The sequence below is a fragment of the Otolemur garnettii genome, unplaced genomic scaffold (assembly GCF_000181295.1).
Source record: "Otolemur garnettii isolate 467f Iridium unplaced genomic scaffold, OtoGar3 scaffold00089, whole genome shotgun sequence".
Taxonomy (NCBI): Eukaryota; Metazoa; Chordata; class Mammalia; order Primates; family Galagidae; genus Otolemur; species Otolemur garnettii.
The window spans coordinates 2,420,103-2,440,587 of NW_003852484.1; the positions used below are offsets into that span (position 1 = coordinate 2,420,103).

At 50.6% G+C, this 20,485-nt stretch overlaps 1 protein-coding gene across 1 annotated transcript in view; it reads left to right on the forward strand.

Annotated features, from left to right (window-relative positions):
- ADCY5 (adenylate cyclase 5) overlaps positions 1–20,485 on the forward strand; it is a 154,170-nt gene that overhangs the window by 85,006 nt on the left and 48,679 nt on the right. Inside the window, 2 exon segments of the mRNA XM_023516289.1 lie at positions 6,760–6,909; positions 11,226–11,347. Coding sequence (XP_023372057.1) covers positions 6,760–6,909; positions 11,226–11,347 — 272 coding nt within the window.

Here is a 20,485-nt window from a genome sequence, read left to right on the forward strand (position 1 = left end):
GTGAGCTGTGATGCCATAGCACTCTACCCAGGGGGATAGCTTGAGGCTCCGTCTCAAAAAAAAAAAAAAGAAAAGTCTTACATTGTTGCCCAGGCTACATTGCCTCAGCCTAGCTCACAGCAACCTCACACTCCTGGGCTCAAGCAATCCTCCTGCCTCAGCCTCCTGAGTAGCTTGAACTACAGGTGCCTCCCACAATGTCCAGTTAGTTTTTCTATTTTGAGTAGAGATGGTCTTGCTCTTGCTCAGGCTGGTTTTGAACTCCTGAGCTTAGGCGATCCTCACACCTCAGCCTCCCAAAATGCCAGGATTAGAGCCACCGCACCTGGCCTCATTTTTTTTTATTAATTTGCATTTTCCCATGTAGGAAATTCGCATTTTCCAGACACTTTTTTGTTATATATATATATATATACACACACACACAAACTATTCAAATCTTTTGCTTCATTATTAAAAAGTAGATTGTTTGCATTTTAAAAGTTCATTACAAATTCTGGGTATGGTTTTCTTCTTTTTTTTTTTTTTGTCAGATATGTGATTTACAAATATTTTCTCCCATTCTTGGGCTTGTCTTTCATCATCTTAACAATGTCTTTTAAAGAGTGGATGTTCTTAATTTTTGTTTTGGGTTTTATTTTTTGAGACAAAGTTTGTTGTTACCCAGGTTGACCTTGACTCCTAAGTAGCTGGGACTACAGGTGTACTCCACTGTGCCTGGCTTCATGATCTTAATTTTGATGTAATCCAATTACATCAAAAATTTATCTTCTTATTTTCTTTTGTGGATTGTGCTTTCATTGTTGTATATAAGAAATCTTCGCCTAACCCAAATTCCTATGTTTTCTTCTGGAAGCCTTGTATTTACAGATTTTGCATTTAGATCTATGAACCACTTTGAGTTAATTTTGTATATTTTGTGAGGTTTGTTTTCATCATATAAATTTGAATTGGTCTAGCACCATCTTTGAAAAGACTGCTCTTTCTCCATTAATTGCCTTTATGCATTTGTAAAAAATAAAGGTGTGATACATAATTTGTAAATTTTTTTTTCATTCTATGGGTTATATTTTTCACTTTGTTAATGGTGCCCTTGGTTTTGTTTATTTGTTTTTTCCTTGAGACAGAGTCTTGCTCTGTCACCTGGGCTAGAGAGCAGTGGTATCATCATAGCTCACTGCAGCCTCAAACTCCTGGGCTTAAGCAATTCTGCCTTAGCCTCCTACCAGATAGCTGGAGCTACAGGCATATGTCACTATGCTTGGCTAATTTTTCTACTTTTGGTAGAGATCGAGTCTTGCTCTTTCTCAGGCTGGTCTTGAATTCCTGATCTCAGATGATCCTCCTGCCTCACCTTCCAGAGTGCTAGGATGGTAAGCGTGAGCCATCATGCCAGGCCAACAGTGCCTCCTGGAACACAAAAGTTTTAAATTTTGATGAAATCTGGTGTATCTGTTTTTTCTTTGGTTATTTGTGCTTTTGGTGTATAATATGTAAGAAATCATCACCTAGGGTTATAAAGATTTACTCCTATGTTGTATTCTAAGAGTTTTATACCTATAGGTCTCATATTTAGGTCCCTAATGTACTCTGAGTTAATTTTTGTGTATGATGTGAGGTAGAGTTCCAACTTTAACACTTTTTCATATGGATGTCTAATTATTCTAGCATATTTTCTTTGAGCCTTGAGGGAATGTTTAATTTTAATTTTAATTTTTATTTATTTTTTTATTGTTGGGGAAGCATAATTTTTTTAAAAAGACTTTTCGTTCCCTCATTGAATTGTCTTGGTACTTTTGTAAAAAATTAACCGTATATATGAGTATTGATTTGGGGACTCTAAGCTCTATTCCATTGATCTATATTTCTGTCCTTATGCCAGTACCACGCTGTCTCAATTACCGTAGCTTTATAGGAAGTCTGAAATCAAGTGGTGGGAGTTTTCCAACAATTATTTTGGCTATTCCTGTTGCTTTGATTGTGATTTTGTTGCAGTCACAATCTAAGTGTGTGTGGAAAATTTGAGGGAAAATTGACATTTGAATATTAAGTTTTTTAATACATGAACACAGTATACCTCTCCATTATTTAGGTCTTTTAAAATTTTTTCATCAGTGTTCTTCTATAGGTTGTAGTGAAAAGGTCTTGCGCATATTTTGTTAGATTTCTTCATAAGTATTTTATTTCATGATTTTTGGTGCTATTTAGATGATACGATTGGCCCTCTATATCCTCAAGGGATTGGTTCCCTGTGGATACCCAAACTCACAGATGCTCAAGTCTTATTTAAAAAGGTGTAGTACAGTCGGCCCTCCATATCCATGGGTTTGAATCTGCCGTTGGTTGAATCTGGGGATGCAAAATCCCTGCATAGGAAGGACTGACTGTACTTTAAACATTTCACTTTCAACTGTACATTGCTCATATACAGAAATACAGTGGCCTTGTGAAGATTGATGATGCATCCTATGACTTACGTATTAATTCTGATAGTTGTTTTGTAGAGTCTTTGGGGTTTTTGCACAATCACATCATCTGCAAATAGAGATAGTTTTCTTTATTTCTTTCTAATCTGTATGTCTCGTTCTTTCTCATGTCTTATTGCATGGTCTAGGAATAAGACAGTGTGATGTTAGAGTGAGCAGGACAGTTTTGCTTTGCTCCCAGTCTTGGGAAAAATATTCAGTCTTTGACCATTAAGTATGATGTTTACTGGTAGATTTTTATACGTGTCAGTGACCAGATTAGGGGACGTGCCCTCTATTCCTAGTTTGGGAAGAGTTTTTTATAAATCATGTTACATGGCTTGGTACCTGTGGCTGAAGCAGCTAAGGTGCCAGCTACATACACCTGAGCTGGTGGGTTCAAATCCAGCCTGGGCTGCTAAACAACAATGATGGATGCAACCAAAAATTGGCCAGGCGTTGTGGCAGGCGCCTGTAATCCCAGCTACTTGGGAGGTGGAGGCAGGAGAATCGCTTGAGCCCAGGAGGTGGAGGTTGTTGTGAGCTGTGATACCACGGCACTCTACTGAGGGCAACAGATTGAGGCTCTGTCTCAAAAAATAAAAAAAATAAAAATCATGTTACATCTTTTCAAATATTTCTCTAGTAATTATTGAAGTGACCATATGGTTTTTCTACCTTAGTCTTTTTTTTTTTTTTTTTGTACCTTAGCCTTTGAATATGGAGAATTATGTTGATTGATTTTGAGGTGGAAGCCTCATTCCTGGGACCAAGCCCATGAGGTTGTGCTGTGTCATGATGCACAATCCCAAGTTAGACTGGCTCCTCACTTTCTCCTTCCCAGTTTCTCCTATCTCACTCCTGTTTTTATCACCCAGCACCTTCCTCTCTCCTTTCCCACAGATCTCCCCTACCTAGAACATCCTCCAGCATTCCCTGCAGTCCACACCTCCGCCTCTTTCCCTCTCCTCATCCCTCTCTCCGTGCATCTCACCGACTTCCCAGAGGCCTCACTTCACAGTTGCCGCATTGGCTAATACTCCGGGTCACACTGTTTCTTCCTGAACTACTTCTTAAGACTTCTTCTGGTCTTAGGGGCTCTTCCTTCAGAGTCAGCTCTGCCCTGCTGGCCCTGGGCCACACACCCGTCTCTTTCATACTTTGGGCTTCTGTGGCAGCGTCCTGACCCATCTCCCACTCTCCCTACCCTTGCCTTTGATGAATCTTCCAGAGCTGAGCACTCATCCCCCTACTCTTTAGTTCAACAGTCCTTAACAGGTCCTCTGTCTAAGGATTGTGTCAGGCCCTCTCATTCTGACATTCTGACTCTAATCAGGCTCCAGCTTTCTTTTCCAGCTACATCTTCTCTCTGTGGACTTTCCCTAGAGAATCAGAGAGCCTGGATTATTTATTCAAGGGCCCAGAGTACCCTGGGGATAGGAGCCTCCCATGCCCAAGCTTCCTTGGCTGCTCTCTCCAGGGACACTCTTTGTCATGCCTGCTTGCCAGCCTGGCCAAATATGCCCGGAATGCAGAGGCCCAGCATGTCCCAGGCCTGCTCCCATCCTCCTGCCCCGGCCCACTCCCACCCAGGCACTCCCTTCCACCTTCTGCTCGGGATGGGTGGATTTCTGGTTCATATTCCTGGTTTTCCTTCAGTTTTTATCACTATCTCCTCATCCTAGCATGACTTGGGCTACTCTAAGAGAATGCCATGGGCTGGGTGGCTGGCTTCTAATCAACAGGAATTTATTTTCTCATAGTTCTGGAGGGTGGAAGTTGAGATGAGGGTGCCAGCATGGCTGAGCTCTGGTGAGGGCTCCCTCTGAGAGTGCAGATGGCTGTCTTCTAATATCTGCACACGGAGCAGAGTGAACAGCCAGACAGCCAGCTCTGGTGACTTTTCTTCTGAGGGTACTAAGTCCATTCATGAGACCTCTACCCTCGTGACCTAATCACCTTCCACCAAACCTATCGCATGAGATGGTTAGGATTTTAACATATGAATTTTGGGAAAACACAAACATTGTCTATAACATTGTTCAACCGGGTTGAAAGTTTCTGTAGCACTGGGGTCTTCTTCCCTTGTATTAAATAGGTTGGGTTTCCTGTGCCACTTGTTTACATCAGATGAGAATGGTGGGGTTCTGGGTGGCTAGGGTTCAGATGGAAGGTTGTGGGAGTTATGATTCAGCAACAGTAGCCACAGAGTTGGTGGAAGTAAGCTAGTACAGGGGGGTTGGTGGAGGTGAGCTGGTGGAGGTGAGTTGGCAGAGGTGAGCTGGAGGTATATTGGTGGAGGTGACTTGATAGAGGTGAACTGATGGAGGTGAGTTTAAGGTGAACTAGTGGAGGTGAGCTGGTGGAAGTGAGTTGGTGGAGGTGAGTGGTGGAGGTGAGGTGGAGGAGGAGTTGGCAGAGATGAGTTGGTGGAGGTTAGTGGTGGAGACAAGCTGGTGGAGGACTTGGTGGAAGTGAGCTGGGGGAGGTAAATTGGTGGAGGTGAGTTGGAGAAGGTGAGCTGGTGGAGGTGAACTGGAGGTGAACTGGAGGTGAGTTGGTGCAGATGAGCTGGTGGAGGTGAACTGGAGGTGAACTAGTGGAGGTGAGTTGGTGCAGATGAGCTGGTGGAGGTGAGTTGGTAGAAGAGTTGCTGGTGGTGAATTGGTTGAGGGGAGTTGGTGGAGGTGAGTTGGAGGTTAGTGGTGGAGGTGAGCTGGTGGAGGAGTTGGTGGAGGTGAGCTGATAGAGATGAGTGGTGGAGGTGAGTTGGTAGAGGTAAGTTGGCAGAGGAATTGGTGGAGGTGACTTGAAGGTGAGTTGGTAGAGATGATCTGGTGGAGGTGGTAATCAGAGCTTGTACCTTCCCTGAAGGCATATCCAGGAGGTGCCAGGGGAGGGGAGCTCCGAGCATACTTCAGCCAGGAGAGTGGAAATGGGAAAGATAAAGTCTCTTCATGGCCTGAGGCAGACACACTATAGGGCACCTCCAGGGAAAGATGGCACACATCCAGCAAGGAGCCCATGTGGCTGCTGGGCCTGGGCTTGCTGGGGATTCTGGATGGAGGGCAGGACACTGAACTGTGCGGGGAAAGCCTTCAGTAGAACACAGACCTGAGACGATGTTCCGGAAGCAAAGAGGCTACCAGAGTGTAGATGCCATCTGCCAGGGTGACTGTCAGGCAGCTGGAGTCCCAGAGGAAGGTTTTTTGGGATCCAAATGGAAAAGTACCTTCCTCACCACAGGACTTGGAAACAACATAGGGCTGCTGAAGGCTGCAGGAGCCACAGTGAGGGTACAGGGCTGACCTGGGCTCCTCCTTTGGGAACGGGGCCTAAATTGCTTTTGGGGGGGAATAGCTGATATGGAGCTCAAAGCTCCCCTAGCCTAGAGGCCAGAGCATCTTTGGATGGCTCTGTCCCACATGACCTGAGGTGGGGGCAGGACCAGGATCAATATACTCAGATACCCAGGGAGCTTTACTTGCCAGGAGAAAAGTTTACCTAAACGTGGTTCACCCGATCTGAAATGTGCCATATAGACTTGCTTTTATGGTTGTGTCGGATTGTTTCGTTGTCCCTCAGCTTGTCAGTAAATAGGCCTTTCAAAAGAATTCCAACGTCCTCTCTGCTGACCTGAAGGGGCGGTGGTATTTTTCCACATATGCATGGTGGCCGGTGAGAAGCAGGGGAGGTGACAGATGCTGGCCAGCTGGTGTGGTAGCTTGTCAGGGATCCTGGGTGCTGGCAGGGAAAAGGCTAGAAGCCCCCACAGAAATGGGTTGAGACCCATTACGGACACAGGTTCCCAATGGCTAGGCATTATCTCGTTCACACCTCAGAGGATTTCAAACAGTGCTGGGGATCTGATGGGTGGCCACAAGGCTTTCTCCCACTGGAGCTGATCTCTGGGGAAGGGCAGCCCTTTGTCCTATGCCCTTCAAGGTGAAATCTCACCTCCATCGTGTCTCCTTCCTTGCAGTGCCCCTGCTGCCCCTAGCACACACTCAGCTCTGTCCCAGCCATGTCAGTGCACCTAGCCTTCTCATTTTGGGTGTGCTGGACATGTTCAGTAGGATTATTCAGTGATGCATTTCTAAGGCTATACCCACTCATGGGCCAGCTGAGCACTAGGCTTTGAGGATGTCAGAGAGCCTGACTGATTATGCTGGGCTGCAACTAGCAGCTGTCTGCATATGTCTTCAGCATTTGTCTGCTGAGATGGGGCGGGGGGCTTTATGCTCTGGGGCTGGGCGGATCAGGTCTGAGTTTGGTGTGCTCTCTCCCTCTGCAGCTTGTCTCCAATGTCCTCATTTTCTCCTGCACCAACATCGTGGGCGTCTGCACCCACTACCCAGCTGAGGTCTCCCAGAGACAGGCCTTCCAGGAGACCCGGGAGTGCATCCAAGCACGGCTCCACTCGCAGCGGGAGAACCAGCAGCAGGTGAGCCCCCTTCCCAAGAATGTTTCCCCTGGAGGGAGTCCAGCGTTCCTGGCTCTGTTGGCCTCCTCTGAAGGTGCTCTGCCCATGCCCTAGCCCAGAGCCTCCTCATGGCGTCTCTGTGGTCTGCAGAGGGCTCCTCCTCCCTCCGTCCCTGCCTCCTGAGTTGGAGTGGTCAGAGCCAGCAGCCATCCCAGAGAGATTCAGTTGCATCCCAGGGGAGGGGTGAGGGAGAAGGAGAGAAGATGAGAGCTGTCACTCTCCACAGCAACCACGCTTGGCTCTTTCTTTCTGCTGGGTTCTGGGGTTTGGCTGGTTCAGGAAAGACAGTCCCCTCTCTCCCCAGACCTCCCTGGGCCAGAGGCAGCAAGCTATTCACAGAGCCACAGACTCAGAGAGGGACCCTGCCCTGTGAGCACCTCTCTTGGATGAGGGTGGGGTTTGAGGGAGGCCAAAGGCTGTGTCCGGGTTCTAGCTGTCCCCAGCCTGGGGGGGTGGGGACCTATTTGGATTCCAGGACTGGATCACTACTGGCTCCTCTTCTGTGTGTGACCCAGACAGGGGTCTGTAACTCAGAGATGTAGCTCCCAGATACAAGGCCAGGAGGGGCTGTGGTGACCTTAAGGAAGAGAGGGGCAGGTCAGTAGGGTGATGGACCTCCCACTGGACACATCAGAGTTGTAGCTTTTATGAGATGAGGCTGCGCCAAACCATAGGTCCTCCCTTGGATTAGCATCTTCCAGACTCTCCTGCATGCCACATGCTGTGTCATGGCTGGTGTGAGCAGGCAGGGTCTACCTTTGAGCCTGAGCATGGGGAAAAAATGGCCCAGAGGGCAGTGGTCACTGCACCTCCTGGCCAGCATGGAGCAGGAGCACATGGCCACCCTGTGTGCGCAGCGTTTTGTTTCACCACCATAGGGACAACCCTGACTTGACTTCATGCATCCTGAGTGCATTGCAATGACTTGGCTGGTGATACCCAGATAGCTGAGTAAGGAGGGAGCTCTGCAGTGCCCCTCTCCAGGCCCCTGTCACCTCCTCCTCCACTGCCTCTTGCCTCCACCGTGTCTCACCAGATCCTTGCTTACACCAACCAGGCCTTCCCCATCACTCACTCTTGTCCTCAACTGGGCTCCTGGTCCAGCCTCTTGAAGGAAGTTCTCACTCAGGGTGTCCTGGGGTCTCCCATCATCAGAAGCTGCCTTGGTTATACAGGCTGGACCTGAAGGTGGCCTGGGCATGTGAGAGGCTGAGACTATTGTGGTGGGAGTGGGCCAGGGCCAGGGTAAACCACAGCAAGGGACAAGTGGACAAGGGCACTGGGTTGCAATAGAAAATAAGGACAGTGTCCTTTATCGATAGCATCTCTCACCTCTGGCCACTGCCCCAAGCTCCCCCCTCAGCCTAGTATTCCTCAGCAGCCCCTTGGCCTCCCCATCCCAGGCCCGGCATCTCTCACCTGAGATCACCTTCTTCCCCCTTCCACCTTCTTCGCCCCTTCTGCCCCCATCTCACTCCTGGGCCTCCTTCCTTCTCCAGGAGAATGACTAGTTTATGACTCTTTATAGTTTGCTTACTCTGGCCCTGGCCAGGTTGGGCATTTCACCAAACCACAGGGATGTGAGGGAGAAAATACTTCTGCTGTACCATGTTCAGGGCCAAGGCACTGAGGAGGGAAGCTTGCTTCTGGGATACCAGTGCCACTCTTTAGCCAGCCAGCACCAGCAAGGCATGCATAGAGAGCTGCTGGGGACCCCTGGGGAAGCCTCTAGGTGCCCTGTGGTGAGGGGGCTCAGAATTGTTCCCCAGCCATCCCCTGCCCACTCCTCCTGGTCCTCAGCCCCAGAAGTAGTTATAAATGTGGGAAGGCCTGTCATGGATCTAAACAATTTGTAGCACATTTTCTCTCCCAGTTGGCCTATATTTTCAGGAACTCGTCCTTTAATTCATGTTTCTCTCACCAATAACTACTGGCAGTTCAGTAAGTAGGAGATGGCCTTCAATGGCCATGTTTACTGCTGCTTGAGAAGACCAGACAGACCCACAGAGGCCACCATCCTTCATTAATTTACTGGTTTCCTAAGCATAAAGCTCTGGCCGTGGCGCTGGACAAGATGCAGCTCTCATCCGAGGAGGTCTGTGCTCGTATATGGCCAGCAGAAACATAGTTAGCTGGTCCTGAGACACTAAGTGTCTGAACTCTATACAGGAAAGCTGGGGGTGAGCTGGGGACAGGAGAGGCCCTGAAAGGAGGTCAGAAAGGGCAAGTGAAAATGGTTACTCCAGCTGAGGGCAAAGGCAGGGAGGATCTCAGGAAGCATGGGGGCTTTCCCATGGTCTGCTGTGTCTGGAGTGCAACGTGGATTTAAAATGGATTTCAGTTCAGAGGTGCAGGAAAAGCAGGCAGAAGGCAGGGAGGAGCCAATCTGTGGGCATGGGCTGGTCCTGGAAGCTTTAGGAGGCATAGAAGGCGTTGTGGTCTGGTGTGTGTTTTAGAAAAGGTACTCGCTTGCTTGCAGCGGGGAGGATGGAACAGTAGTGGCAAGCTTGAGGACAAGAAAAGTGATCAGAAGCTGCCCATGTCATCCAACTTGGGCCTGAAGGTGGCCTGGGCTTGCAAGAGGCTGAGGCTGTTGTGGTGGGAGCAGGCCAGGGCCAGAGCAAGCCACAGTGAGGGGCAAGTGGACAGGAGCACCGGGCTGCAGTGGAAAATGAGGTAGAGTGGGTTCAGTAGATCCCGAGGAATCCATACTTGATGTGGTTGGTGAACCAGGGAACCTGTGGAGGTGTTGAGCAGGAGAGTGGTGTGACAGAGGTCGTCTTTCAGCGAGACTGGGGCTGTCCTAGCAGCAGGGAGGGCAGAGGGGAGGCTGTCTGGCCAGGGTAGCACAACAGTCCAGTCAGGGGAGAGCTGCACATGGGCAGTGGAGGAAGATGCAGAACAGAAAGGACAGTGCGAGAGCTCTTTCCAAACCAGCAGGACTTGCTTGGTTCTGGACAGGGCCTGGGTCTCTGGGGGAGAGGAATGAGTCTCAGAGAGAAAGTTCTGAAAGGTAAAAGCTGCTGACACAGGCAGGGTCTTGGCCTTGGTGCCGCAGACAGGGGTATCTCAGGCAAAGGCAGGGAACTTGAAGAGCAGAGCTGCTAGGGGGACAACAGTGTGGAAAGGTGAGTGTAGTTTGAGATGTGACGTCAAGATGGTGACAGCAAGACCTCCAGATGGGCAGCTGGAGACCGGTGAGCCCTGGATGGGTGGTAGGGATGTGGGACGTGGTGTCAGAGTCACCTTGGCAGTGGACTTACTGTCAGAGGGCAGAAATGGATAGGGCAAGGACAGAAGAGGGATGCACCATGTTAGGGGCCAGGAGGAGAAAAAGGAACCAGAGATGACACAGAAGCAGCAGAAGAGCCTCAGGGCCATATGGCAGGGTGACCCCAGCATCCAGTGTGGAGTGAAGGACAGGAGGAGGGCTGGAGGCAGCCAGAGTGAAAAGCTCAAGATGAGAGCGTTCTGAGAGTGAGCCTGGCGGGGAGCCTGGCCTGGGAGTCAGCTGGACATCTTGGAGCAGAGCAGGCCCAGGAGAGCTTGGAAAGGGTCCACATCCAGACCCTGTAATAGGCTGATGTGACCCCCCATGGTGGCCACCCTGGCTCTGCTTCTCTCCCACCATCCCTGTGACTGTTCTGACTTCTCTTGGTTCCTCAGTCAGCTGGCCTGCTCCCCTCCCTTCTGGGCCGCTGCCTCCCAACCTGTCCTTGTGGTCCCCACAAAGCCCCCTCTGACCCCTCTCCTCCCCAAACTGAGGTTGGGCATTCTGCTCAGTACCCCCCGAGGGACGTTACCCCCTAGGCCTCCCTGGGACCAGAGCTGTGTGAAGGAGGAGCCCTGCCCGGTTAGCTCTTGGCACCCAGGACACGGTAGGTGCTCAGTAAATATCATGACTGATCGGATGACTGTTAATACTGTCAGTACCCCCATCCCTGTTTTACAGATAAGGACCTGAGGCTCAGAGAGTTCAGTAATTTGCCTCAGGTCACACGGTCTTGGGTGACACCCAGGCTTCTAACCTGAGGTGCTCAGTACTCAAAGTTCAGCAGGAGCACTTGCCCCATGCAGCATGTCACCTCTACCTGATAAGGACCAGGAGGTGTCCCAGGGATGGTGCCCACATACACACACAAGAGTTAGTCCCATGCATCTCTGGACAGCCTGGGAAGCCTTCCAGGGCCCTGCAGTAGGGGCACAGATGTGGAAGAGAAGGGCCTGGCCAGGTAGGTGGAAGGAGTGATGACGAAAGTGTCTGCTTCCCTCCCCAGGAGCGGCTCCTGCTGTCTGTCCTTCCCCGTCATGTTGCCATGGAGATGAAAGCAGACATCAACGCCAAGCAGGAGGATATGATGTTCCACAAGATTTACATCCAGAAACATGACAACGTGAGGTAGGGTGAGGCTGGGGTGAGGGCAGGGTGGGAGAACTGGGCTCTGGAGGAGACATCCCATTTCCTTCCTTCCAAGAAGGCCCAGCCCCATAGGGTAGCCTGGTGGCTTTGGAAAGTGCATTGTCTGGAGCACACCAGCCCTTCCAGGTCTGACAAGTGGATTGCCACTGTGCCCTGGGTAACTTCCCTTGGGGATGTGAGATGGGGCAGTTAGGCTACAGGGAGAGGAGAAAGAAAGGAGGAAAAATGAGGAAGCAGCACCACCAAAACTACCAAGTGAGATAAAAGCACAGGCTGTGGACCCAAATGTCACCACCAGCACATCTCCATCACCATCTGGCAGCTTCCATGCTGTCTAAGCCAGCAGGTGCCAGGCACTGTATCAGCACTGCCCGCCTCGGTGCTTGTCCTCCTGACAGCCCTGCAGCACCCTCAGTTTATAGATCCAGCTCTATCCTGCTCATTTTGTATATACCGTACTTGAACTTTTCTGTAAAGTTTAGAGAAAAAAACACCACAAGAAAATAACTGGAGGAATCCAGAATGTGAGACAGGCTACCTGGACTCTAAAAATTCAGTCATGAAGACAGAAAAAAAGGAGGGGACTATTCCAGATGAAAAGAGACTAAAGGGACCAAGGTCTCCCAGCCAGGAGGGGTACCGCCAGGGTGCACCCCGGTTGGCCACTCCAAATCCCACACTTGATTCGCTGCAGGCTTGCTGCTCCCTAGACAGAAGCCACTGACAGCAGGGACGTGCAAACAGATGTAGATTAATAGAGTGCAAAATCTGCTTAGGAGTTCCATGGGGACATGAAGCGATACAGTGGCCTTCATCCAGCATGGCTTCCTGGAGAGCCTGATAATCCTCCCATATGCCCGGAAAAGGATCTGCTTTCCGGAGAGGAGTTACTTTCTCCCTGGGCAAGTCTTCTTAGGACCCATGAGTCCTCTAAGTTTGTGTAGAAAGGACCCTTTGGAGGTTTGGGCTGAATTTTCAATAAAAGGATTAAATGGAATCATGCAAATTTTTAAACACACATATACATTTGAGGTGAGGCTGATGGTAGCAGGAGAAGAGCCCTGTCTTTTCCACACAGAGTGCATTAGACCACCCAGTACCCAAGCGTGCCCTGGAATCCCTGTTTTCCTCTATCTATCTCCCAAACAGACCCCACTTGGAGAGAAGAAAGTGCCTACATGACACATTTGTCCTGGGTTTTCAGGGTCTCCCAGCCCCCCGAAGCCCACGCAGACTTCACTGTCAGGTAGGGACGGTGTAGCCAGCAGCCACCACCTCAGTCTCCTGGGATAAGCCTGCCTCTGGCAAATCTCCATGTCCAGGAGTGTCCTGAGGGCACTGCAGGCCCAGCCAAGGCCAGCTCAGAGTGGGATGTGGCCCTGCAGCCTGACTCCTGACCTCGGGCCCTTAGGTGGTGCATGCTTGCCGGTTTCCCTGCCCCTTCTCCTCATGCCCACCTGGCCTCCCCTGGTGGGGTGGTCACCAGCAATGAGAGTGCTCACTAATGTGGAGCTTCTGTGGACCCTGCCACCACTCTGGCAGCTTTTGTATTTTCACTCAGTCTCCTTAAGAACTGTAAGAGGTCTTTACTATGATTATCTCCATCCCACAGGTGAGGACATCGAGGCACAGAGATTAAGTAACTTGTCTAAGAAGCCATAGCTAGTTAAGTGGGAGAATTGCCCCCAGAAAGCTTTCAGATATCAGAGTCCTTACCCAGCCCGACTGCTGACCTGGTGTCTGTATGTGCCAGAAGAAAGGCGCTTACACAAGGATTCTGTGGGAAGGAGGCTTGGGGGAGTCCTCAGGCCAGCAAGAGACCCAGAGCAGGGGAGGAGCTTGGTGTCCTGCATGTATGTGTCTGTGTGACTGAGGAGTCATCAGAGGCCATTCCTGTCTGATAGCAGCTCCTAAAATCTGGGGTCTCCACTTTAGGACATGTAAAGAAACAGCCTTCCCTATTACAACAAATCTCAGAGGCTCAAGTTTCAGGGGGGAAGAGGTGGCCCATCACATGTGACCCAAGCCCCTGAGCTCTTCCCTTCTGGAATTTTCTTTCTTGGTCCTCTCTTTACCACCTTACTGGCCCAGGCGTTGTTCCTGGCTCTAGGGACCAAAGTCGCTTTCCTTGCTTGCTCTTAGCTCAGCAGAGATTTCTGCAGGTTTCACTTATACAGCAGAACACACATTTGCTGCTTAGAAGCTATGTGGCATTTCAGCTTCAGGCTCGAGATTTGCCTGGCCACAGGGCTGGCTTACCTGGCCACCCCTGTGCCTCTACCCAGTTCCTTGCCCCTTACCCCTCTCCTCTCCTACATACAGCCATGGCTTTACTCCTCCTCCACAGTTGCTGGCTCTGGGCTGCCAGCCCTCCAAGCAAGAGGGTTTGGTCAGAAGGCTTGACTCAGGCCTCTTCCACCCTTATTACCTCAAGGAATGGCCCACCCTTGGGTGACACCTCCCTCCTCTTTCACAGACACAGATAAAAGAACAGCATCCTAATCACAGAGTGGCCTGAGCATCAGACCCCAGTCTCAGTGAGGGCATTTCTGTCATATTCTAGTGCCAGGATCAATGACAGCAATCAGGAAAAAGATGAAAGGGGAGAAAAACCAAGATGCCATAATTTTCATGGGGATGGAGATAATTCTGACTCTGACTTTGCCGGGAGAGAGGTGGCTGGTACACATCAGAGGCCACCTGCAAGCACTCTCATGCAAATGTCCCACTGGGGCCTCTTTCCCTGTTCCATTAGCAGCAAGGGTTGTGGCCCTTGGTGGAAACAGTGCTTGCTCTGGTCTGTTTTGAGGTGAGGGAGTGCCATCAGAGGGCTGAGCTCATGGAGAGCCAGTGGTATACCAGGGTTAGGCTTTGGGGTTAAACAGTCCTGCACGTCATCCTAGCTCTCCTGTTTTTTGGCTATGTGATCAGGACAAATTACAGGCATTGAGCCACTCTGCACCTCAGTTTCCTCATCTGCATAATAGGATAGGCAGAGTACCTACTCGGGAAGGTGGAACCAGTAAATGGGATAATGTGGGGCAAGTGCTTAGCACAATGTCCGGGCACATAACAAGTGTTCAGTAATTGTGAGCTGCTATTATTGTTGTTACTGTTATTTTTATGATTATTATCACACTTACATCAACAAAGAAAGGCCTGGGGATTTTCTAGCTGGAGAATTGAAGGGTGATGAGTCACATTCATCAATTCTCTGCAGAGTTACAATATTTAGAGAGGGTGATGACATGCTGTTCTCTAGACCCACCAGGAGCAAGGCCGCAAGAAAAATAAATCAACTCCACGGTGTGACAGGTTGGGCCTGGATCTAAGAACAGGGAAGAGACTGATGGGGGGTCAAGGAGAAGAGTTTGGCTTGGGTGGGGAGGGGTGACAGACAGGGCCACCATTCCCTGTGGCCTCATTGTCTCCCAGCCCTGAGGAAGAATGGTTGTGCAGCGTGAATGCCTGGATCACCAGTAAGGAGCCACCACCAGCCGTGGGTGGAGGCAGGCCAGAAGCCAGGGAACCCCTAAAGGCTCCCCCAGAGACACCCAGATGCCTTTCGTGTCTGATGTGGGGTGACAAATGGAAATGTTTTAGTCCTTCTGAGAGGTCAGCTGGAGCGTGTCAGGCTTGCAAGACCTCATGCCTATCTCCCCTGCCTCAGATAACTGCCCCCCCTGCAGCTGACAGCACCAGAGTTGAGGGGCTGTGCCATCCCCACCTCTGAAAAGGATGAGGCCTCCAGGACATGCCAGCAGAAGTCACTCTGCAGGATGAAGGGCTCCTGGGGTGCTCCCTGGGGAGGAGAGAGATCAGTCAGCCTCAAAAGGGTTAGAGGAAAGGGCCAGTCACAGAAGGCACCACACCATATGAATCACAGTAAGGGTAGATGCAGATGGACCCTGGCACCTTCATGTGCAAGGAAGCAAGGTAAAGGTCTGTGTTGAGCAGTCTGGTCCACCCCCCAGCCCTGCTACTTAGTAGCTGTGCGAATTTGGGCAGGGTGTCTAACTGAGCCTCAGTTTTCCTCATCTGTGACATGGGGATAGTCATGTCTATTTTCTCATCTGTTCAACTAATGTTTTACCTCTGCCTTAATCAGTGGGGACCACCAACCCCATCCCGTGACACACAGTGAGAGGCCGGGAGTATGATGTGGATTGAGGTAGGCATAGTCCCTGCCAATAGGAAGCTCACTTCTGTTGAAGGAGAAAGCACTAAACAACAAATACTTTGTAACTTTCCCATTCATCACATGCTTGCCTGTGCTAGGCTCTGGGAGGGGTGGGTGTAGTGATTGGGAGAGGAGGACTTTGCAGGGTGTGAATGTCAGATAGTGCACCACTCTAAGATTCCATGACAGTTGTGATAAAAGGCACAATGGCATGGGATCTGTAAGAGGGGTCTCGCCTGGCCCAGGGCTTCCAGGTAAAAGTGTATGGAAATTCCCAGCCCATCGCCTGCCCAGGGGGCTGTGGAATGATTGCCCTTGAAGCGGGGCAGACAACCTGGTGAGAGTCAAGGTCAGGTAATTCAAAACCACAAAGGTTTCAGGGGCAGAGAACTCCCAGCCAGGCCTGAGAGGACACTGAAGGATTCCTCTCTTCCCCAAAACCCCTTCTGAATGAGAATGACCCTAAACCCGACAGGTCTGTCCCCACGCTGGAGCCCTTAGGTCTTAGTTGGAGGGGTGGGTGAGAGATAATTCCAGAGACTCTTCTTTATGTGAAGGGAGAGAAGGCTGCCTCCTGGGGGGCACTGGTGCTCTGCCTAAGAAACATTCCTTACAGGGCTCCATCTGCTTGGTACCCCAGGGTTCAGGATGGAATGAAGGGGAGATCTTGGGCCACCCAGGATCCCTGTGGGGCTGAAGCCGGGGTCTTGGCAGAGGAGCTGCTGAGCCTGGTGTAGAATGAGGTCAGCACCCCCCTCCCCACACCACACATAGGGGTGTGGCAGGTCGAGGAATGGGGAATCATACCCCCTGCCTGGGTTCCTTCCTCCTCAGACCCCTTCTCTGCCCAGAGCCAGCCCCTTTTAAGGTTATTATCGCCTCTCCTCCCTCCTTCAAGGACTTGGCTGCATTCCCCAGGTTGCTCTGGTGTCTGGCTCAGCTACAGTATGGTTCTGAATTATAATGACCCCGCCACAATGTCCAAGATGCTCAGATGCCCGTGGGTGGGTTGTGCACCCTGTGGGCAGAGGGTGGAAAATGTTTACTTCCAGTCTAGGCCTCAGCCAACAGCCCACGTGGGAAGGAGGCCGTAAGTACCTGGCCTTTCTGTCTCTAACCTGTTAGTAAGAAATGTACTCTGAAATCTACTCCCATGCCAATTACAGATGTAAGTACTTTTCATACTGTTGTTTAGTCCTCCTGCAAACATTCACTGAGTTGCTACTATGTGCTAGGCTGACACTCTGAAGAAGACACTTGCTCTGAAGAGCACATCCACTCCTCACAGCAAGCTGAGGACTGTGTGAACTGCTGTGGGAGCACTCGACTGGCTCCAACAGGGAGCCACTGGTGTTTGGTCTTTAAAAAAAAAATGAATTGATTGCTTATTTTAGTTGCAAGAAAAATACATAGTGTAAAATTCACCATCTTAACCATTTGAAGTGTACAGTTCAGGGGCACTAAGTATATTCACATTGTTGTGCAGCCATCACCACTATCGGTCTCCAGGCCCTTTTTTATCTTCCCAAACTGAAACTCTGTGCCCGTTTAACTCTAGCTCTCCTTCTCCATAATGTCCCCCACGCCCTGGAAACCATCATCCTACTTCCTGTGTCAGTATGTTAACTACTCTGGGTCTCTCTGATGTAGAATCATGCAGTATTTGTGCTTTTTTTTTGACTGGCTTATTTCACCCATCATTGCATATTTCAGGTTCAGTTTCCTTTTTAAGGCTGGGTACTGTCCCATTGGACGTCTGTGCCACGTTTTGTTTGCGCACCTGTCAGTGGGCACAGGTTGCGTCTACCTCTTGGCCGTTGTGAATAATGCTGCTATGAATGTGATTGTGCAAATATCTGTTCATACCTCTGCTTTCAATTCTTTTGTGCCTGTGCTCAGAATGAGACTGTTGGATCATGGGGATTGTATTTTTAGCTTTCTGAGGAACCCCTCTCCTGTTTCCACAGTGGCTGCACCATTTGATTGTCCTACTAACAGCGTACAAGGGCTCCTGTTTCTCCACTTCCTCGCTTGAGTCGGGTCTTAACAAAAGACCTGAGTTTCCTGGGACACAGAACAGGGGTTTTTTTGAGGAATGGAGCCCACAGCCAACAAGGATTTAGTATTTTAGCTCTCTGGATCCAAACAGGGGTCCTTGGCGAGATAGGAAAGGAGAGGGTATGGAGCAAAGAGGCACTGACCCATTGAACATGTCCAGCTTGTGTTTGAGACAACCGGCATCTGTGATTTGGATTCTGATTCTAATTAACAAAAAATCCAGACATAAGAAGGATTATTCTCGGCTGGGGTGAGTCAAAGAAAAGCCAGGAAGACAGAAGAAGGGTTAGAATCAGGTCTTAAAAGAAGAACATGATTTGTTTTTGACTTTTTAAAGTAAACATGTTTATTATTCAAAGGATATATGGTCTTTGTAGAAAAATGGGAAAATAAGAGCAGCATAAAGGAGAAAGTGAAGGCACTCATAGTCTAGCCACCCAGAATTCACTGACTCCTGCTAGGACTTGGTGGGTTCCTTCCTCATTTTGTGTGCTTCTCCTTTAGGAAGCATTTCCCCCAGTTTTCCAGACTCTGTAAACAGTCTGCAGATGCTGGTTCCATCATATGGCTGGTAAGGTAGGATGCAGGTGGGCAGAAACAAGAAAGGGCATGGGGGTGGGGGGCGGTGGGAGGCCCCCTGCAGGAGGCCCCGAGGCTAGCAGAGTGGACTTCAAGACTTGCCTTGACCTCAGGCCCTCTGGACCCTGCCCGGACAGTCAGGCTGGTCCCTGGACATCTCCTATCCTTGCGAGAGTGGACATGCGCAGCTGTCCCGGGACAGACTCTCCCGTGGCTCGTCTGTGTGCAGGCTTCCGGGGTGTTTAGAATGCCCACCTGGCCTTTCCCACTTTTCCTTTCCCAGCCTGTGGCCTCAGATGGCTCCTGGCTGCTGCCATTTCCCATGTCTGTCTCTGATCTTTCTACCACCACTTGGAAAACGGCCCTCTGGCATCTGCAGTCAGCCCAGGGTTAGTAAGACTACTCCTGGGTGTGTGAATTCACCTGATGGGCATGAACAACCCCTTGTTCCTCCTCTACCTCACGGGGGCACAAACACATGACACAAACACGTGTTTTCCTTCCAGGTTAAGCGATGTGGAGCAAACGGAGGGGCCACATTGCAGGGGGCAATCCTCTTGTCAAAAAGAGACTTCTGGCCAATCTAGAGGCCTCCCCATGTCAGCCTCCCCAGCCCTCTGGGGTGTCCCGGGTACTTCCTGCCCTGCAGGCCCTGTTCCCTAGCACCTTCAGATCCTGACATCCTGGGAGCTGGGCTGAGACATTGCCAAACTCCCTTCCTGCCCCTATCTGTGAGCTCTGGCACAGTTATGGACATGACTGTGGGAGGTCAGAGGAGCTGGTTATCAGCACTGCTGACCTGCCCAGATCACAAGGAGAACTCAGTGCCTGGGTGTCCAGAGATGCTGCAGGATGTGGCTCTCTGCACAGGAGCAGGGCCAGACACTGACACCTTCATAAAGTCACGGGCCTGTGGGCAGTGACCTGCATAAGGGTAAGGAAATGCACTTTACCAAAAATGCTGTGAGTACAGCTGTGCCCAGTCTACTCTGGAGGGCTGAAGGGCCTGTCATGGTCACTGGGACACAGTGCTTCCTGCTCTGGCCCCCAGAATGGGTGCAGGTGACTGTGGTGCACGGCAGGCTGTTAGGGAGGTGCACACAGACAGTGTGGCCCTCCCCTAGCTTCTGAGTGCCCGGCACCAGGACCTGATCCTCTTGCCAAGAGCTCTCTAGTGGGAGCTAATCGATGAATTAGTGCCTTCCTGCGTGCTTGGGCCCAGCGCTGTGTTGGGAAATGGCCTTCAGCATTACTAAGGAGCAGAGCAGAAAATCTTGGCCAGCAGAACAGACAGTCTGCTGTTGGGTAAATCTCATAAAACAGAGGAGCCTCAGGAGTGACAGTCATTAAGCAGAATCCTCCTCCAAAGTGGCAGAGAAATGTGACTTTGCCTGTGACAGGAGGTGGGGGGATGTGGAGGTGGCAGAGTTTCCATAAACCTTCGGTGAAGTCTGCGGGGGCTGCAGAGTTGGGACCTCAGAGACTTCACAGGCCTTGCTGCTTGTGACTTCCTCCTGGCTGGCTGGTGACCTGGTGGGAGAAAGGTCCAGCAAGCTCATTTGTGGAGGAGGACGATGACCACAGGCTTGGCCTGCCTGAGGGGGTCAGAGCTCAGCGAGGCCCTCGTGTGCACATGCACCTGCCTTGTGTGTCTGAGCAGCCCCTCCCACCTCCTGCCTGCTCTGCTTGGCACGGTGGCTACCCTGTCAGTAGCACTCCTGCCTCTGCTGGGTTAGGACATGTTTTCCTTCCAACCCTGGGGTCTCACCAGCCCCCAAAGCCAGGTTTTTGCTGCATCACCTCAGGCCAGGGATAGGCCAGCTGCTAGTAATGCTGCTGGTCAGTTTCACAAGGGGACACTTGCTGAACGTGTTCCTTAACCTGTGTGCAGCTGATCTTAATCCCAGCTTTTCTTGGCTTTGATTTCCTGAGAGATCAAGAAGGATTTCCAGGACAACTGTGTAATGGGTGCTTTTACCCACATTCCTCCTCCCTGAGTGGAGTGAGGGACACCTGAGGGGCAGGGAGGTCAGGGTGGTGCCTGCAGGCTCTCTCACTGCAGCATGCAGACGCCTGCATACCTGGAGGGGGGAGGCCTGTCTGACACGCCAGACCCCCAGCTTCAAAAGCTTATGGAGAATCCACACTCCCTTTCATCTTCTGACCCCCACCCAGTGACACCCTTCTGGAGCAGATTTCTAATGTCCTAAGTCCTGTGCTTTGATAGGACAGTGTCTCTCCTCTCTGCTATTTGCTTTATCTCTCATCCCTGTGTCCCCATTTGTCCCCCTCTATGATCT